At 35.8% G+C, this 20,312-nt stretch overlaps 2 protein-coding genes across 2 annotated transcripts; one reads left to right on the top strand and one right to left on the bottom strand.

The window, feature by feature from the left end:
* Positions 1 to 315: 315 nt before the first annotated feature.
* On the top strand, positions 316 to 1,647 carry LOC145043145 (protein STRICTOSIDINE SYNTHASE-LIKE 11-like). Its single transcript, XM_078991708.1, has 3 exons — positions 316 to 584; positions 721 to 975; positions 1,065 to 1,647. Exons 1-3 carry the CDS (start codon positions 337 to 339, stop codon positions 1,543 to 1,545), a joined length of 984 nt encoding a protein of 327 aa, XP_078847834.1. The 5' UTR covers positions 316 to 336; the 3' UTR covers positions 1,546 to 1,647.
* Positions 1,648 to 1,800: 153 nt separating this feature from the next.
* LOC145043146 (protein MIS12 homolog) lies at positions 1,801 to 3,451 on the bottom strand. Its single transcript, XM_078991710.1, has 7 exons — positions 3,153 to 3,451; positions 3,027 to 3,084; positions 2,710 to 2,829; positions 2,500 to 2,601; positions 2,266 to 2,404; positions 2,021 to 2,158; positions 1,801 to 1,924 (listed from the first exon to the last, which is right to left on the bottom strand). Exons 1-7 carry the CDS (start codon positions 3,404 to 3,406, stop codon positions 1,863 to 1,865), a joined length of 873 nt encoding a protein of 290 aa, XP_078847836.1. The 5' UTR covers positions 3,407 to 3,451; the 3' UTR covers positions 1,801 to 1,862.
* Positions 3,452 to 20,312: the final 16,861 nt, after the last annotated feature.

Genomic DNA, 20,312 nt, shown 5'->3' with positions numbered 1-20,312 from the left:
CTATCTGTTCATGCATCTGCAATTAATGTTTGCGGTGTCACCCAAATCTTTTGAGAGATGTCCAACAAGCAGATCAAAAGCGTACTTTATAATTTATTTATTTTAATTAAAAAATAGGGTTGCAAATCTCCTTCAGTGGTGACCTTTTAACGTGCATTCGACTCTGTTTATAATATAATTTGTTGTGATTTTCCGAGATTGGAAACGGTTTTAATGACCATATGGTTAACTACCTAGCATGGCGGCCGTTATTACACCCACTGCCGATATGTAAACATTTCTATAAATAGAAGCATTCTACAATAGTCTTTCATTCTTCTCTTCACATATCCAAAAATGGCTTCTCCACAAATACTTTTTTCTGTTTTTATTATGTTTCTTTATGTTTTTGGAACCTTTGTTTCTGGTCAATTCACCAAATTTAACAAGTTAGTATTGCCTTTAGAAGTCACTGGTCCTGAATCAGCTGCATTTGGTGGACTTCTAGTCAACGGACCCTTTACAACAGTGACCGATGGTAGGATTATGAAATGGAAAGGATCTAAAATCGGTTTTGTGGATTTTGCATATACATCACCACAAAGGTTATTTTTCAAATTATTATGCATAATTAATTATATTTATTCCCTCCAAGTGGTAACTACTTATTATTATTATTATTATTATTATTATTATTATTATTATTATTATTATTATTAATTTAATGGAATACGCTTTCAGGACAAAAGAGCTATGTGATGGTACAACAAATTCTGATATGGGACCGATATGCGGACGACCACTTGCCCTTAGCTTTCACCCCATAACTGGCCTTCTATACATAGCCGATGCATATTTTGGACTTCTAGTTGTGGGCCCCGGTGGTGGGCTTGCAACTCAACTAGCTGGAGGGTTCAAGTTTCTTAGTGGCATTGATGTTGACTTGTTAACTGGCAATATTTATTTTAGCGATGTTAGTTTGACTTATACTATCAGGTAATAACTTTGACTTCATCTAATACACATTACACATGTTATAACATACAATATTACAAATTTACAAATATTTCATATATATTGTGCAGAGATACTACACAACCAGGATTTAAGCCTGATTCAACCGGGAGGTTCATGCGTTACAACCCATTTACCAGACAGGTGTCGGTTTTGTTGAGCGGTCTCAATGGTGGTGGTGGACCTGCCGTCAGCAGCGATGGGACATTTGTTCTTGTACCTGAGCTTACAGGCAGTCGGATTTCAAAATATTGGCTTGTGGGGCCCAAAGCAAATACAGCGGAATTTTTGCTAAATATTGCGAATCCGAATAAAATAAAGCGCGCGGGAAGATCAGGAGAGTTTTGGGTGGCGGTTTCAGTTGGATTCATTCCACCGGCACCTCTTATTACACCGAAAGGGGTGCGGATAAATTCAAATGGGGTCGTGGTGCAAACAGTTGAATTTGATAAAGAGTTTGCTAACAAGACGATTAGTTTGGTTCAAGAACAAAATGGAAAAGTGTATGTGGGGTCTCGTTTCACTAATTTCATTGGTGTCTACTCTAATTAGACATATGTGTGTTTGTGTTTGTGTTGTACTATGAAATAAAAGGTGAACAATGTTAAAATAAGAGGGTAACTTAATGTAATGGTTGATTTCCTTTTTTATTAATTTATAGTTCTATCAAAGTTACAATCCAAGTTAGCTCTTTGCCTAAGTAACCATTAGGGGTATTTTAGGGTTATCATGGTCTTCATAGAAGTGAAAAGCATCAAATTCATATGCATTTCTTGATGTTTTTTTGTTTTTAAATTTGATCCATTTAATACACACAGAAGCAAAAAAGCAAATTCTTTCTGACAAGACATTGACAGGTTTGCAGAAGTTCAACGAGTGTTGAAACCTGCAAGAAATCCTTCAACTTCTTCTGGCTTTGCATTGGAGAGAACTGAATTATTATATATTTAAAAAAAAACTATTTCACTATACACATAATAACTACTTATGCATACATATTATTAACTTGCAATGTATTGTATATTACCATTTCCACCAATTATCTTTAACAAATCTTCATTCCATAAATGTAATTTCTGGAACCTAGCACTTTGAGTTTCATCATCTCTTTCGGTCTTTAACTTCTCCACTTTCGTGTGTAACTCTGCTGCAAGTTTTTGCAGCTCTGCAACAAACAATGGTGAATGGGCCTCCTCAGAAAACTAAAGGATTTGTATTATCACAACATTCCAAGAAAAAAAAAAATGGCAGGTTATAAACAGAAGTAATGACCTTGGAATGCATCATTTTCAGAAATTTGCTCAGATAGCTTTGTCAATTCACTTATGGCAGTTACTTGATGGTTGTTAATGGCAGATTGTCTTTCCAATGCTTGAATCTCTCTCTTCAATTGAACAGACTCCTGTTCAGCCTTTTTACAAAAGAAAAAATTTATTATTTATCAAACATAACAAGGAACAATATAAACCAATAATGATTAATTGTATAGTACCAGAATTTTATTACCAAAGTAAGTTTAGTTCTCATGGAAACTAATTGGGAGTCAAGATCAGGGATACCAAGTCCAACAACATCAACATCCATTATATCACCAACAGATGCCTCGTCCTTACAGATTGTATATACACAAACATTGGAGATTTAGAAGTTCATATATATGTTGAATCACACCACATAAAATAGTGATAAATAAGAAGAAAAAGTAAAGGGATGTACATCTTTGGGCAGTGAAAATCCTTCTGGAACCACAAATAAGCGAAGAAAACAGTACTTCTCCCACATAGTCAATCGCTTGTCCAAGGAAGATCGAATTGCTTTTCGGATGTAATCCAAACCCTAAATGACATTTAGAATGGAAAAACAGAAGTTGTTAGACGAATGATCCGCGATCTAGGGCACAACGGAGTCCAAGTACAATTGAACAATGCAGAATTACAGATAGGAAATCAAATTCATTGGCAGGAACAAACAGTTGGGGCGTTTTGAAACAAAATCGAATATAAGAGGGAATTGAGGAACAGAAAGTGGTGGACCTTGGTTAAATCTTCAGCCCTATCTGAACCATCAACCTTGAGTTGAGTTGACGCCTCCCTGTAACAAAACCGTAAATCATTTACATAGTGAATCGTAAGTATCGGGAAATGAGGATAGAAACTGACTGGTGAAGATGATCAAAGGCGCTTTGGATCAATTCGTCGACGATGTTTAGGGCGGCGTTGATGAAAAGCTGCGGGTTGAGGTTCAATGAATCAAATATTGTCTCGCTCTCACTGCCATCCATCTTCGATCTCTCTTCCTCTTTCTCTATCTCTGGATTTCGAAGAAAGTCCGCTTCCGAGTTCCTAGTGAGGTTTCGAAATTTCCCGCCGGATATAATCAAAATTTTGTATCTTTCTCTTTTCTCTTTGACCATTTGGACTTTTGGAGCATGTAGTCGTGTAGAGCAATGTTTTAAAAACGTGATTGTTGTATCCGGAATCAGGAGAGAGACGGTTCAATTATTACAGATTTCTGAATTGGATTGAATGGATTGGTTTTTAGAAAAACTAAGTTCAACCGGTTTTAACCGGTTAAACTTAATAAAACCACATTAAAAATAACCATTTACAAAACAAACATTGGTCATTGTTTTCAAATCTATTTAGTTTTCTCTAAATAGAAACATATGGTAAATTTTATAAATTTTTTTGATGTGTTTGTATTCATCTAAAACTATATGTTGTTTCGGTATTATACTTTATTTTCTTTTTGATGTATACGTATTGATATAAAACACTAAAACTTATGGTTATGTGTTATTTTAATATATTTCGATTTATTTATAACTTATTTTTATATGTATTTCTAATGTTTGAACTTGTAAAATCAAATTCATAATTTATATATGAATGTATGTATAGGAAAATAGAAAAAACATGAAAAATATAGAAACCGGTTCACCCGGCAGTCGAACCGGTTGAACCGGGAACCGGTCACCACACCTGTATACCGGTTTAACTAAAAAACCGGTTTTTAAAACATTGGTGTAGAGTTATCGACCTTGACTTCTTAAGGTAATTGGGATTGTTTTTGACTTTTGATTTTTAACTATTTTTTACAAGTCAACAAAAAGCCAAAAGGTGCTTAGGTATTTTGAAAATGATTTTTCATAGAATAAAAGAAAGGAGAGGTTTCTAAAAATCATAAAAACTTGATTTTTTTTTATGACTATGTTGTTTTACATGTAAAAGTTAAACAAAAAGTCATTTTGTTGATTTTTTTTGTTAATCTAAATACATTTTAAAGAACTTCTTTTACAAAAAGTTATTCTAATAAATGATTTTTGATTTTCAAAAGTAACCCTTTAATCTATATTATATTATAAAAGAAATTTTATTATTTCTAAATATAAATTCAATATAATAATAATATTTTTTAAGGCATCCAAACCGTTAAACCAATAGTACAAGTAATCATCAATAAAATAATAATAAATTTTAAACTAAAATTGTTTTAAGAATAATTCTATGTTTATTTCCAAATAATTCGGCAAATCTGCTTGTTTTCGACTTATCTCACCCATAATTTATTATACCTTGAAAGGAAGTCGTTGTACAAGAAACTATGTGTAAATGCAACCTAATTTTTTATCTATATTTTCTTTAATTGAACATACAACATTTGAACATCAATTGAGAAACCCTAGGAATCCTATACTATTTTTAAAATTAGCATCTAGGGTTAGAAAACATACATTTGACTGTTATTGATGAATAACAAGAAACCCTTGTATTGTTTGAAGCCTAGAGAGCAAGCACCATAAATATCTTGCCTCTAATAGTTCACACCCAACACTAGCAAGAAGATGAGATAGGGGAGAGGAGAAGGGAGATGAAGTTTTTGGCTATCTCTTGAGGGAATGGAATGGCTGAAAATCATAGGGTGGAAAGTCATTTATATAGTGCACCAAGGATGCTCTAGATAACTCTAATCTGAATATAATAATAATATCATTTCAAATTTGGTAATTATCCACCTCCTTAATTATCAATATGAGATATTCTAGGAACTCTAGAACTATCTCATAAAACCGTCCACCTCCTTCCCTAGGAAGGTTCTGGAACCTCTTGCTCAACTATTGAACAATTGCACAATAGCCCCCGCACTTTTCTTATTAATATATTATTCTCACAATATATCAACAAATTATTTATTTCAATTTATTAATCAAATAATAAATTCAACCTCTTTCTCTAAAAGTCATCCTATCTAGTTGCTAGTTTTGAGGGAAACCTAAAAGGATTGTACTACTATCAATTCAAGTATATATCAATTATAGTTATGGGCTTAGACACCTAATCCAACAGTCTTCCACTTGAATAAGTCTGATAACTATAGTTGCCAGTATAACTTCTAAAACTGATTAGCAAATTGTAGCTCTCAAAAGTCGTTGTCCAACTCTGACCTAGTCAGCTATGTGTCCTAAGATAAGTGATAAAATATTCCTCCGTTCTAGAAAATATCGTACGGACATGAGGCGTGGATTATAATCAATCTCATTGTCCAAGTTTTGTTTCCCGATTTCTGATTTATGACGACTGAAATCAGACTTCCAATTGAACACGTCGATTCAGTCCAGGCTTGGCTAAGCACTTTAGATGCCATCATCAAATCATCGAGGAGCCCACATATATCGCTTTCATGTTAGAGAAAAAGGAACGAATAAACTTCGACCTATATGCTTTTACTATTCACTCATCAAATCACGCACAACAATACGTTTTATAACATCTAGTTACCGATACGTTTACAAATTATTAATGCAAAACTGACTCGTAAACAAAAAATCATATATCTTTGCTTCAAGAATACAAGATGTTATCATCTCAAAATTACTCATGATAAAATCCATGAAGTAATTCTCCGAGCATGGGTTTATCCAATACTTGATATCCCCATTTCCAAGTACTCATGAACATTGCAGCAAAACTATTGATCTGTCTAATCTCCATAGATAATCTACAATCTAGTTCACGACAGTCTTAATTCGCTACTTACTTCCAAAATTACGATCGAATGTGGAGTTTTGACTAATCCAATTATTCGAGAAGTAAAACATGCAAAGTGAAACACAATACTAACCTAATTATCTACAGTCTCAAAGCTATTGAATATAAATAAAAATCCTATTATATAATCACCATATTAATTAGACTTTATTCATTGTATAATGTTTTGAGTAATCAACTAAACACTTGAATTAAACTTCAGTCATGCCATATTATGAACATGCATATTATGTTTCTCTATGGCCCTTCCTTTGTGAATAGGTCGACTGGAAACTATTCCAATGATGCTCATTTCACAATTCCATATTATTGTCACTACTAAATGTGTTAGAATTCTAACCTTATATGAATTGTCATTATGTGATGCTGAAGCTTCAAAGTCACAGATACTTAGCCAACGATATTACAGAATGTACTATTGGAACTTTGTTACTAAAAAACAATTCATGGTAAGAAGTCTTAGATTCAAGACACACTCCTTGAAAACCTTCCTTGCATTAAAGTTTCCAACTTACATGTAGATTTTTAATAATCAACTCTTAATATGGAAACATTTCCGTATTCCTATATGACCATCAATTTGACCAAGAATCATCCCCGTCCAAAACATGTCACCATGGTCCTTCTAACAAATACCATACTTCCAGCTCCCATTTTCCAAGTACTCATGAACATTGCAGCAAACAATTGCTATGTCTAATCTCTATAGACAATCTACAATTCAATTCATGACAACCTTAATTCGCTACATACTTCCAAAATTACGAGCGACTGTGGAAGTTCGAATAATCAAATTAGTCAAGAAGTAAAACAAGCAAAGTGAAACATAATAATAACCTAATTAACTATGGTCTCAATACTATTGAATATAAATAATGTTGGATTAATGTCTAAGTCCACAACTATAATTGGTAAGACTTGACTCGACCCGGCATAGTCCATTTGGGTTGCATGTCATCATGCATTTGGATAGACTAAAATGAGAGAGATAACACTTAAGATTTATTAATATATTATAAGTTCTAATATATTAATAAGATTATTAAATTGGTATCGATCTAGAATTAATTAAGTGATCAAAAGAAGACTAATTAAATATATGGGTTGATTGTGTAAATTATCCATACTTGTATAATGGGCTAAGACTCCATGGATTATCAAGTTGGGCTAAAACCTATAGGATACTCCATGGTGTAATTGAACCCATGGATCCAAGGAAATGTAAAGTCATGACAATTAGGGTTTACCCTAACTGTAACAACTATATAAGCATCATATTATTGACAAAACTGGCCACTAAGTGAAACAAGTGAGGGCAAACCGATTTTAGAAGTGTTCTACTTTCTCTCAAGTTATTCCAAGTGTTCATGATATTGTATGAACCATTTGAGGTGTCACACTTGGGGCACTAGGCTCTTGAGCTCCATAGAATCAAGCACCAACAAAGAGGTATGTAACTCTACTAGTTTTTTTTATATTACTTGTACTTTATATTATGCTAGTTAGAACAATACCTTGGAATATTCATATTTGCATGTATAATAGAGAAAACGTAGATCCAAGGTATTTAGGGTTGCATGTACACTCAGGAGTGTTAGAATGCTCAAAACCTAACATTGGTATCAGAGCCCAAGTTGTTTTCCGTTATATTGATGCAAATGTTTTATTTTCAAAGTTGGAAAAAAAACATGATGTTTGTCAAATTTTAAGATAATTACTTGTTTTTGTGAAAAACTAATTATTTGTAAAATTTGAATCATTTGCTATATGAGTTGAATTAGGTCAAATTTAGTAAAAGATAAAATGATATGATTATTTTATTAGTTTTAAAAGTTTGATCGAGAGAGTTTTTTGAAACCTCCATAAGTTATGGATATGAAAATGTTTAAAAAAAATTGATTTAAAGTTTTTTATGGAGTTACAAAACTTGGTCTTAATGTTTTCAAGAATTCCATAACTTGTTCTTAAGTTATGGAACATGAAAAGTTTTTTTGTGTTACCTTTTTTTATGAGTTAATTTAGATTGATGAAAAATATTATTTGTTAGCTGCTTTCAATCCATATTAATATAAAAGAAGTTCATAAAAGATGTTTTTGTAACCGTTTTTTTAAATCACATAGAAGGTCACAATTATGAATCTTAAAACTAATAAAAGTGTCATAGGTTACACAAAAACAAAGAGTTTTTTTTTCCATTAAATTATTTTATGACTCCATAACTTGTCCTCAAGTTATGGATGTTGAAAAGTCACTTCCTTAAAACTGTTATTAAAATATAAGGAGTTACATAAAAATGAAGAGTCTTCATTTTAATGTACATTAAACTCATAAGTTATGAAATGAAAAGTCTTGAATAGTTTCAAAACTTGCCCTCAAGTTTTGAAATTTGTAAAGTTACTCTTCATGTATAATTTAATTTCAAATTGAACCCTTAGAATTTTAAAAAGTTAAAATTCAAACTTTATGGACTTCATTAAATTAATCAAAGTGTTTAATTAAAATAGTTAGTAATTCCATAAAGAAATGGTTTAAGTTTAATTAAATTAAGAGTATAGTTTAATTAATAGATTAAACCACCAAGTATATTAAATGTTTAAAATACAACCTTATACTGTTATTATAATTTTAATTATATAGATATGTATAAGATAAAGTCAATCTTACCATTAGTAGGCCTCATTCACGAAGCCGGTCTATAAGGGGGGTATAAGGTTACTGCCTATAAAATGACAGTTTAATGGGTGTCCACTCTCACCTATCGCTTCCTTGATTGGTGGAGGGTAGTTAGCCGAACGGATAAGAATGGAGTATAATTCTCCCTTCATTAAAAGTATAATGATAAATACTAAGTAACTAAACACTTATAAATTCCCAATCTTAGTTACTTAGAAAAATGTGGAATAGGTGCTAACCCATGAAATTACACTTTGTACCTCACCAAGTCATTAGTAGAGCGTGTGTGGCTAACCAGCATGCTAACAAGGACTAGTAAGAGTGGCAAAGGGTAACTTGGCTTTATTATTGACCAGTGGAGCTGTGTGGTTAACCGACACATCGATTAGATGATAAAGTTAAGGGTACCAAGTCAATTTGCATGGTTATTCACACCTTGTTTGTGATTCTCGGCATCCCAGTCACAAACTTGAGATGGCACAATCGAGATTCAAACATGCCATTGAAAGTTCAATGTCTCTCAAAAGATCTAGGAGTTTTGTATCTAATTAAAACTTAATTATATTTTGTTTTTCATGGTGGAAATTGGTAAATCGTCATTTACCTACCTTCAACTATTTTATAATTCGGATTACGACATCCCTCTTCCGGTTATAAATAGGTTGTTGGGTCCTAGCCTTAATATTTCATATTGGGTGTTATATTAAGGACTTTAAATCAACTAACTTGAATTTCTCCCTTATAGATGTCTAGTTTAGACACATATGGTCTTCCCAAATCTTTAGGAACAAGCTTCCTAATGAAGATGATATCCTAAAAGGCAATCAAGGTGAAAGACTAATCCCTTTCTGTAGTTATTCCTTTCTCTATGAAAAACTCACCAGGAACCAAGAAACTTTGGGTTAATCTGCTTGAATTTGCAGGTAATCAGTGACGAGTAGTTTGACGACGAATTGTATATACACAGTGGCTGCTCGCGTCATATGACAGGGAGGAAGGAGGAGCTAAGGGATTTTTGGTCCCTGAAAGATGGTGGGTCTGTGAAGTTTGGAAACAATTCCTATGGAACAATCAAAGGATACGGCATGATAACTAATGGAGACTTCTCGGTCAGAAAGGTGGCTTATGTAGAGGGATTGCAGCACAATCTCATCAGCGTGTCGCAATTAGTTTTGGGCACAGGTTTGAAGGTATCATTCGATGATGAGGGGTCTGAGATAATGGAAAAACAATCCAAGAAGGTTCTGCTGAAATCTGCACGAAAGGGAGAGATGTACCCTTTGAATCTTAACCCAATTCGAGGGACACCAGCTATCTGTCTGCTGTCAAAGGCAAACACACCAATGAAAGCTGGTTATGGCATCGACGTCTATCACACCTAAATTTCAAAGACATCAACAAATTAGTGATTGGTGATCACGTTCGAGGCCTTCCTCTTCTCAAGTTCGATAAGGAGCATTTATGTGTAGCATGTGAGATGGGTAAACAGAGCAGAAGAAGCCACCCTACACGCATCAATACTAAGATAGTTGAAGCACTTGAACTGTTACACATTGATTTGTGTGGACCTTCTTCTATAGAGAGTATCGGTGGAAGTAAGTACATTCTTGTCATTGTAGATGATTTTTCACGCTTCACTTGGGTTTTCTTTCTTAAGCATAAATCAGATGCTACTCCCAAGCTGAAGGCATTCATCAAGCAAGTGGAAGTAAAACTAAAGAAGACGGTCAGAAACATCGGAAGTGACAATGGTGTGGAATTCAAGAACAAGGATTCTGAGGACTTTCTGGCTGATAAGGGGATAACTCACAATTTTTTGGCCTCTTATACACCACAACAGAATGGGATTGTTGAAAGACGAAATGTCACACCCCGAAAACCTAAGGTGGAAACGTTTCCAGGGCGGACTCCACGTTGAGTATCAAATCCAATGTACATAGTAAGCAAAGTAAACAACCATTACATTACATATTTGAATTTACATTTGTTCAAAAGTAAAGTGTTACAAGTGTTATACATATATCATATGAACAAAAGTAGAGACGAGTCTTCTGTACGCTCCGTCTTCTCCAAAAGATTCACTAGGTACCTGTCTAATATAGACCTGAGAATACAAGCAGTTTGAAAATCAGCATAAAGTTGGTGAGTTCATAAGGTGTTTGTTTTGTGAAAAATGTACGAGTTTCCTTTGGTTCGTTCGAAAAGTTTGTTATCCAAGAAAATCTCATATTTTCTTAAAAGTAATGTTTAGTTAACTGTTTTAGGTTATGCGGTCTTGGTTATGATTAACTATGATCCTAGGAAAATCCTATATTTTCCTAAAAGTAAGTTTAGTTATTAGATTACGATGTAATGATTGATTACCATTCGTACTTATTGTATTATCTAGGTATTCTAATATCCTAAAGATATTACACTGGAGTGTACCTAGATACGTGTCTTCGTATTCATATTCCTATTCTTTATCGTATTCATAGATTTAATTTATACTTGTATTCGTAGTTATATTTGTAGTCCTGTTCATATTCGTATTCGTATCCCTACTCCTAATCCTAATAGTATTCGTATTCGTATTTGTATGCGCAGTCATGTTCCTATCCCTAATCCTACTCCTAATACTATTCGTATTTGGATTCGTATTCGTATTCGCAGTCGTGTTCCTATCCCTAATCCTACTCCTAATACTATTCGTATTCGTATTCGCAGTCGTGTTCCTATCTCTAATCCTACTCCTAATACTATTCGTATTCGTATTCGTATTCGTATTCATATTCGTATTATTATTTTAGTATTCCTATTTGTTCCATTTATAGTTATACTTCTGTATTCGTTCTATTCCTAGTTATAGTTTCGTATTCGTTCTATTCCTAGTTATAGTTTTCGTATTCGTATTCGTATTCGAATTAGTTATAATTGGAAATTAGTATAAATTATTCGTAGATTATGAAACATAGTTTAGATTAGAACATTTTATCAAGAAATCTATGATTAGTTTGAAAGCTAAATTCGTAATTCGAACTATTTTGTAACAACCTGAAATTTCCATATCATTTCTTGTAACTCTTTCGTAGTACAATTCACGCAACCAATCGTCGTTTCCAAATTCGATTTCCGATCTTCCGTTTAATTAAGTCATTAACTGGTACGTATTTAAAATGACTTAATGGGTGTCTTAATACATCTAGAAATCATTTTAACACCCAACTTTAGTGATCGGAATATTTCTAGAATTTACCGTATCGGGTTACGACAACCTAATCGGGTACGACCAAAAGCCTCGCCTAACGTCGGTATCGGGTAAAATTCCACTGTGTCCAAAACTTAGACACTATATAATGTGTCTTAAGCCTCCATTTGAAGCCTTTGGCCATTTTCTCATTGAACACTCCCAACCTCTCTCCTCATCTAAAATCAAAGGTCCAAAACAAAGATTTAAGGCTTCCAACCAAAGAGGTAACACCCCTAACTTGTTATTCAACCTCTTTATCCTTCAAATTGATGTTTAAATTATGTTTTGGGACCAAGAACATGAGTTTACGGCCAAGGAACAAGCTTGGGCCGTAAACTCCTAAAGATGGGGTTTTTGAGCCAAATAACCCTTCCAAATCATAGTTGGGACTTAGATATGACCCTAAGGCTTGCTAATCTAGACTTGGAACACTTTAAACATGAAATTTGGGGGAAAAAAGTGACTTTACGGCCAAGGCACATTCTTGGGCCGTAAACTCCTCTTAAATGGGGATTTAGTGCCTTAAAACATGTCCAAATGCCTTGAAACTCAACCAATGGCCTTGTGGTAAAATCTAGATGCATCTAAAAATAGTTTAAGGGTTTGAAACACATCAAAAAGGTCATTTATAGGAGTTTACGGCCTAGGAACATACCCTTGGCCGTAAACTCATAAAACTTGTTAAATGATGCATCAAATACACTCAAATGGCTTGCATAAATTTCTAGAATCACATGTGATTGTTTTAAGCATCAAAAACTAACTTTTCATGGGTATAAGAGAGTTTACGGCCTTAGAACATGCCTCTAGGCTGTAAACTCCTAAAAGTATGTTAAATGATGTTCTAAATTCATAACAAGGCTTGGAAAATTAACTAGAATCACATGTGATTGTCCTTTGTAGCTCAAATCAATTTTTCTTGGCCATGGGTGAGTTTACGGTCGTAAACTCTTATGGTGTGGCCGTAAACTCCCATTTAAGTGTTAAAATTTCATTCAATCAATTCCAAGGCATTTTAGAAATCCATTCCAACAATCCCCATGTCCATTTAAGCCATTTAAACACTCAAAACTACACCAACATGAGTTTACGGCCGTAAACTCATGTGTGTGTGTTCTATGGCTGTAAACTCCTTAAAATGTTTACTCTTGGGGAGTAAACTCAAGTCCCAAGTACATAGTGCCATTACACGTCCAAAGATGTCACCCGGGTCACTCCAAACGCTCGTTTTGAGGTGTTTAACCTCATTGGAGTGTAATGTTCCATATGATTAGTGAATGTATCCCTAATTGTATATATATGGACATTATTTCATTTTACATAGGGACATCGCGAGTAATCAAACCCCGAACCAACGCCTAGTATTCAAAACCGACACATTTCCGAGTCCGGTGAGTTCATACCCCTACCCTTTTTTTTCCACTGCTTTCACTGTTTTCAGGGGGGAACACAAGCAAAGTACAAGGGAATTATTGTACTCAAAACATGTTTTCAAATGTGTGTTTCATATTTCATATGCTTTTATTACTGATTACCATAACTGATAACCATTTGAACATGCACAACACGTATCATATATTTATGAAATAGGTCTTTAAACTGCTATGTTTTACATATATTTCACAAATGGCTTTCCACAATTTATCAGTTAAAAGCATGACATTAAACATTTGAACATAATACCTGTACACTGTTTTGTCCTCGGTAACACTCCACACATATACGCGAGTGGAGGACTATCATATTATTACTAGTAAATTTGTTAATCCTGTATGATTGGTGACACGTCCTCGGCGAACACTCCACCGAGACACGCGAGTGGAGGACTACACCCATAACCAGAATCTCTGGTATTTAGAGAGCGTGACTTGAGTGTATAGATCTATACGGGGCTGACTACCCCACACCTGGCTGCTAGCTACAGCCGAACCGAAATGGTTCAAGGGTGACGAAAGTCATAAATATGTGGACTACTTATTGCCACATGTGGACTACTTATTGCCACAACTTTTAGTCTATCGTATGGTTATGGAACTCGCAATTAGGATAACAGAGATTTACTTATAGTAATAATGAACCACTTTATACATCTTTTACATCTTTCACGTATTGTAACTAATATTCAGGAAAGTACGGGACTTTCCTGGGGAAAACATGGAACCTAATCACATTTACATCTTTTACATCTTTAACATCATTCACATTAGAAACCAACATGCAGGAAAGAATGGGGCTTTCCTGGGTAATACTTACATATCAAAAAGAGTAACAAACTGGATAACATTACATCTTTTACAATTGGTAACATACAATAAGGAAAGTATGGGACTTTCCTGGTAACACATGATAAGTAAACAGAACAGTTTAACAAGTCAGATAACCAACTATAAATTTTCACATGAGCAAACATGTTTTCAGTATACAAACTTACTATACTTTACATTGTGAAACAATAACCAACTTTTAAGAAAATACGGGATTTTCTTGGTGTACATAACATTTCAGAAACAGAAAGGAAACTTGAAACATTTTCACAAACAAAAACCGGTTATGAACTCACCAGCTTTATGCTGATTTTCTTGGTGTACATAACCAACTTTTTCCTGATTTATCGCTTATTCGGATCATATAACTGCCATATCTATCGATTCAATATAGAGGACTTACCATCCTCTCTTTCTTGATCTTATTAGATCAAGATGCCTACCCGAAAGAGACCCAGCTCAAAGAACAACAACAATCCTTCTTCGCCGCCACCTCCTCCCCAGTTTGACCTAGCATCACTCCAAACGGTCATGACAGCTGCAATGGTGGCAGCCATGTCACAAATGAACCCTAGTGGTTCAGGAGGTGGTCCTCAATCTCAAAACCCCGAGGTTAGCCAGGGACACCAAAGAGGGGGTTCCTATAAAGATTTCATGAACGCGTGTGACAACCCTAAATCTATTCCCGTTACAAATCCCATTTTCACTAACGGAATACGTTAACGTACGTTATTTTATGTAATATTTGGAATCGTTAATATCCGAATATCTAATTTTATGCATGTCCTAATATCATTATAAGTAATATAACTCATACGTGTTAATCTAGTTTAACCTAATAGAGTTGTATTACTATTTCAACCACTTCACCCGGGTAAAAAGTTTTAACCCCGTTAAACTTAAGCATCGGGTAGCCGTGTATCGGGTACGATACCTAAGACATATATAAACGCTTGAACACTACAATTGAACTCTTTTACCACACTTTCACCTCTCTCTCACTACTTTCTCTCTCTAGACCCGAAATCGACTCCAAATCCGCGAATTTCCGACTTCCAAACGTAAGGATTCATCCCCTAACTTAATCTAATCATACTTTACTGCTTTTAGAGACCAAAATCATGAGAATCAAGGACCATAAAGGAGTTTACGGCCTAAGAAGCTCCTTAGGCCGTAAACCCCCAAAATCATGCCAAAGATCAAGTTTTTCCTCATGTTAAGCTAGTATACTAATTAAGGCATGTATCTAGAAGGGTTTGGACACTAAAACACATGGATTAGACATGTAAAAAGGAGTTTACGGCCCAAGCATGTGCTTAGGCCGTAAACACCTCAAACACCCCAAAAACACTTGTTTAAAGCCCCAAAAGCTCATCTAGGGTGTTTGGCAATTTAGACTTGACAACAAGGAAGGCTTAAATGCATCAAACAACATCATTTGATGGCAAAAAGAGGAGTTGACGGCCAAGGCTAAGCTTGGGCCGTAAACACCCATATTTTTGTGTCAAACAAGTCCCAAAACCCCTCAAATGCATGTAAGGATTTTAGCTAAGGCCTTTGGAAGTGTGTTGTACCATTAAACTTCACATTTGAGCACAAAATGAAGAGTTTACGGCCAAGGATGTTCTTGGGCCGTAAACTCCCCAAAAATATATGCCAAATTGTCCCAAACTCACTATATGGCCTTCTAGGATTTATCTAAGGTGTATGAGACTTTGTTGTACCATTAAAACATACATCTTGAAGGGTTTACAAGAGTTTACGGCCCAAGAACAAGTCTTGGCCGTAAACTCCCCAAAAATGTCACAAATTATGATGTTTAATCCCTTAAAATAGTCCAAGACACATACCACTAAATCAAGGAAGTGAAATAAGACCTTAAACATACATTTTGGAGTGCCACTAGAGTTTACGGCCAAACCTAGGGGGTTTACGGCCGTAAACTCCCAAAGGATGGCTTTTGGGCCATAAACTCCAAAAGAGTGAGCTCGTGGACCCTCCCGAAAATCATTCATGACCTTGTACCACTCCCGGGAACCCCTTCTAGGCCTTAAAACCCCGAAAACGATGCTAGAATGTCCAAATACTATAATGAAAAGCATAAGATGATTAAATTCTTGTAAAATACATATTTCATATGACATTAGGGGTCCTAAGAGGTGCTCAAGAGGTTATTGGGTACCAAACGCTCAATCGGCACATTTACCCGATTTACCCGATTTCCACGATTTCAGGTGAGTTCATACCCCTTAATGAACCTTTCAAATGTTTTATATGTTTTAGGGGGGAGATACAAGTTGAATATACATGTTTATGAAAAGTTATACAAAACTATTTTTCAGAATTCAGAGTTAATCACATGTGATTCCCAATCTGTAGTTTAAATCACATGTGATTTATCATTATGCTTTATAAATAAGTCAATTGTTTTCAAAACTATTTTGGATTAACAAACAAGTTTTAAATGTTCCTTTCGTACCATACTTTTGTTAAATAAAACTCTTTATGAGAATGTAATCATACTAATATATTTATATAAGTAAGACTTGAAAGACTTAGGACCGATAGCTCGCCTTATTTCCTGTTTCTTGTTTGATTGTGGACTTAGGGTAGTAGTTATCCATCCGACTGTCATTGATTTCTTAATTATATATCTCATATATTAGTACAGATTATGAGTACTTCTTAATTCATTAATTACCTGAATCACTACTTTACTAGAACCACATACACTAAATTAACTATAATGGGTATAGTTAAGGACTCTATCCCTAGTTTCCACTATTACTCTACACTACTATAATTCTCTATATTATGAAGTGATACACTAATAAGAGAATACCATACAAGTTATACGAAAGATTACTACACTATAATACAAGAGAATGCACTAATCATGAGATAACTCACTAATCCACTACGGGATACTCTATACGCTATTCACTATGCCCGAAGTTTTCCGACAGGAAGACGACACTATATGTATAGATCTATACGGGGCAGACGCTATTACATCCCGACTGATAACTTCAGTCCGAGCCGCTCAGGCCCAGGGATGCTGTTACTCTACTACACTATGCATGACTGGGAAGGTCATGGGGATTCGCTATTACTCACACTATTGGGAATATTCTAAGAAAGACACTATAACCGCACTAAATATACTAAAAGAAAGATGAAGTAATATCCCGAAGTAAACAAGTATTTAATACTAAAGGATGCTGCACCACTATTATATACTCTAAGAATAACTCACTATATTACATTACTTAATGTTCTGAAAAATATGGGATTTTCTAGGTTTCACCACTATTTATGATTTCAAACCTCAGTCTTCATACTAATGACTCTAATGCTTTTTATACAAGTACTCACACTAAAACTCTTATGAACTCACCAGCTTTATGCTGATATTCTTTTCAAAATAACTTGTATCTTCAGGTCAAAGATAGACAGGTACAGCAGCAATTTTTGGGGAAGATGGAGGATACGAGACCCATCTCTTATTTTTGTTTACTTTTGGTGTTTGTCAAACATTACAAAACACACTTGTAAATACACTTACTATATAAATGAAATGGTTGTATGTTTCTTGCTTTTACTATTATACAATTGTGATGATACTGTACACTACGTCATCCACCCCGAAACGTATTCCGCCGTTATCGGTTTTGGGGTGTGACAGATTGGTATCAGAGCCAGGTTTATAGTGAATCAAGTATATCAACCTATAAAAGATATACGAACTATAAACACTTCGGGACTAAAACACTCTGACCAAGAATATATACTGTTAAGTATCTAAAAGATTTAACTAAGTATATGTACACACATCACTATAAAACACAGAAGTCAGTATCGTCCTAGAACCAAACAAAAGTATTAAGATTGTTGGATAGCACAATTGAGCTTAGAGACATATAGTCACATTTAGGGGGATGTAGCCTGATCAACTACGTTTTCCTGGGAGTGACTAGCATGTGCCTAAGTTTGGTTGTGGTATTGCAACAAGTCTAAAACTTACCAACACTACGACAATAACGTTAACATTAGAATACTATAGGAGTATTCTGTACCTCTAAAAACATACATCTGTGAGAACTAAAAAGGGTTGTTACTGATGGAGCAATAGTTGCTAAATGGATACTTTCCGGTTACATGTGACTAGGGTGTTATAGACTTAGAATCTGTGATCTTTGCTTTACTTCCTGTTCCTTGTTTGGTTGTGGATTTAGAGTTAGGGTCACTTATTCGACGGACTATCCTGCCCCAATCACATGTAATTAGTATGCATTATGCAAGTATTGGTCCAACTCGTGACGACCGTCTTATAAGTAATTTAGGTTAGTACGCCTATTAACCTTCTTTTCCCCTCTTCTCGCATAGATACCATGGCTGGCTTCCACCCTCCAGGCGACCCGTACTACCCAAACCAGGGTAATGGGGGATGGCTCAGTGAAGAGTCGGACGATGATCACCCAATCCCCTTGGATGACCACCAAGCAGAAGGCTTTCCGGATAACTCCGACTCTGAGCCAGAAGTTAATAACCTACCCCCTGGAGTCCCAAACCCTAACCCCCGTCCGACATTTCAGGGCCCCACTCCTACGTGGGCCATATCCTTGCACAGATGGAGCGAAGAGCAGGCTCAGCCCACGCCATACAATGGAGACCGAAGTTTCTACAACATAAACGAAGGTGGATCAGCAGATCAAGTTCTGCCCATCATGATCCGAAGGATTGCCAGGAATGTCGAGCAAGGTCAAGCTGCAATAGGTCGAGTTGTGGAAGTGGATGCCAATTCAAATCTCAACACAGTTCGCATCCGCCAACTCGAAGAAGCCATGGACATGACAAGGAGGACTAACGAGGCTCTGCAGCACCAGCTGGCTGCATCCCGAGCTGAAGTTAGAGAACTTCGTGCACGCCAAAGGACTCATGATCGACACCTTCAAGAAGTTATGCGTCAGCTAGCAGAACTGAGGATTCACCCGACAAGTAACCGTTGCCAGTAGAAGACGTCTAGTTACCTCTATCTTTTGTGTAATGGATTAACCTATCCACTCTATGTTCCGTAGATCTATTATCTGTAAACATTCCTAGCTTGAAAGTACTCTAGTCAAACCTCTAAACTGCCAAACCTTTTCTCTATAGTATGATGTAAGACCTATTGCTAGGTCAAATTTTCATGAACTTGTGTTGCATCATGGATACCAATATATTGGCAGTTGATTTATCTATTGCTATAACTCTCATCTTGATCTTGGATTATGTTGATTTAGTCCACAAAACACTCTATTTATATTCGCAATAGGCCTTTACTATTGCTATCATTTCTATACTTCTTCCAGTAAAGGATGCCTCCACGAAAGCGTCCTGCCGGAGGAAGACCTGCAACTCAAACCCCTACTCCACCACCCCCTCCTCCACAGATCGATCCGGTGTTATTTCAAACAGCGGTAACTGCGGCCGTGACAGCAGCCATGGCCCAAATGAATTCTGGGGATGCGAGCGGTGGTAACTCTAGGTTCGGTGAAGTCCATCATCGAGTGCAGGGATGTACTTATAAGGATTTCATGAACTGTAAACCCACCTTCTTCGATGGTACTGGAGGAATTCTGACATTATCTCGATGGTTCGAAAGAACCGAAGCTGTGTTCGAGATGTGCTCTTGTCCCGAGGAGAGCAAAATCAAGTTCGCTACTGCTACCCTTACCAACAGGGCCTTAACATGGTGGAACGGCCATGTTAGTTCACTTTCCTTGGTTACAGCCAATGCTATGGGCTGGGACACTCTGAAGGACCTCATGAGAGGAGAGTACTGCCCTAGGGGCGAAATTCAGAAACTTGAGGAAGAACTCTGGAACCTCAAGATGAAGGGGACCGATATAACAGCTTATACGGCCAGGTTTTGCGACTTGGCAGCTATGTGCCCCAATATGATCCCTACAGAGAACAAGAAGATTGAACGGTACATCTGGGGTTTAGTGCCCCCGTATCAAGGAAATGTTCTAGCTTCACGCCCTACAACTTTTGATAGCGCCAAAGAATTGGCCCAGAGTCTGATCAATCACGAAATCTCCTCCACTCCGGCGACAGCAACCA

The sequence above is a fragment of the Lactuca saligna genome, chromosome 4 (genome assembly GCF_052625555.1).
Source record: "Lactuca saligna cultivar CGN05327 chromosome 4, ASM5262555v1, whole genome shotgun sequence".
Lineage (NCBI taxonomy): Eukaryota > Viridiplantae > Streptophyta > Magnoliopsida > Asterales > Asteraceae > Lactuca > Lactuca saligna.
This window is presented reverse-complemented; position numbering and strand designations above follow the sequence as displayed.

Bases quoted from the DNA above. Each gene is read 5' to 3' on its own strand.
- LOC145043145 (XM_078991708.1), top strand. From the start codon at position 337: ATGGCTTCTCCACAAATACTTTTTTCTGTTTTTATTATGTTTCTTTAT. The intron at 585-720 runs GTTATTTTTCAA...ATACGCTTTCAG, and splicing joins GCATATACATCACCACAAAG to GACAAAAGAGCTATGTGATG. The intron at 976-1,064 runs GTAATAACTTTG...TATATTGTGCAG, and splicing joins AGTTTGACTTATACTATCAG to AGATACTACACAACCAGGAT.
- LOC145043146 (XM_078991710.1), bottom strand. From the start codon at position 3,406: ATGGTCAAAGAGAAAAGAGAAAGATACAAAATTTTGATTATATCCGGC. The intron at 3,085-3,152 runs GTCAGTTTCTAT...GTTTTGTTACAG, and splicing joins GCCTTTGATCATCTTCACCA to GGAGGCGTCAACTCAACTCA. The intron at 1,925-2,020 runs GTAATATACAAT...ATAATAATTCAG, and splicing joins AAAGATAATTGGTGGAAATG to TTCTCTCCAATGCAAAGCCA.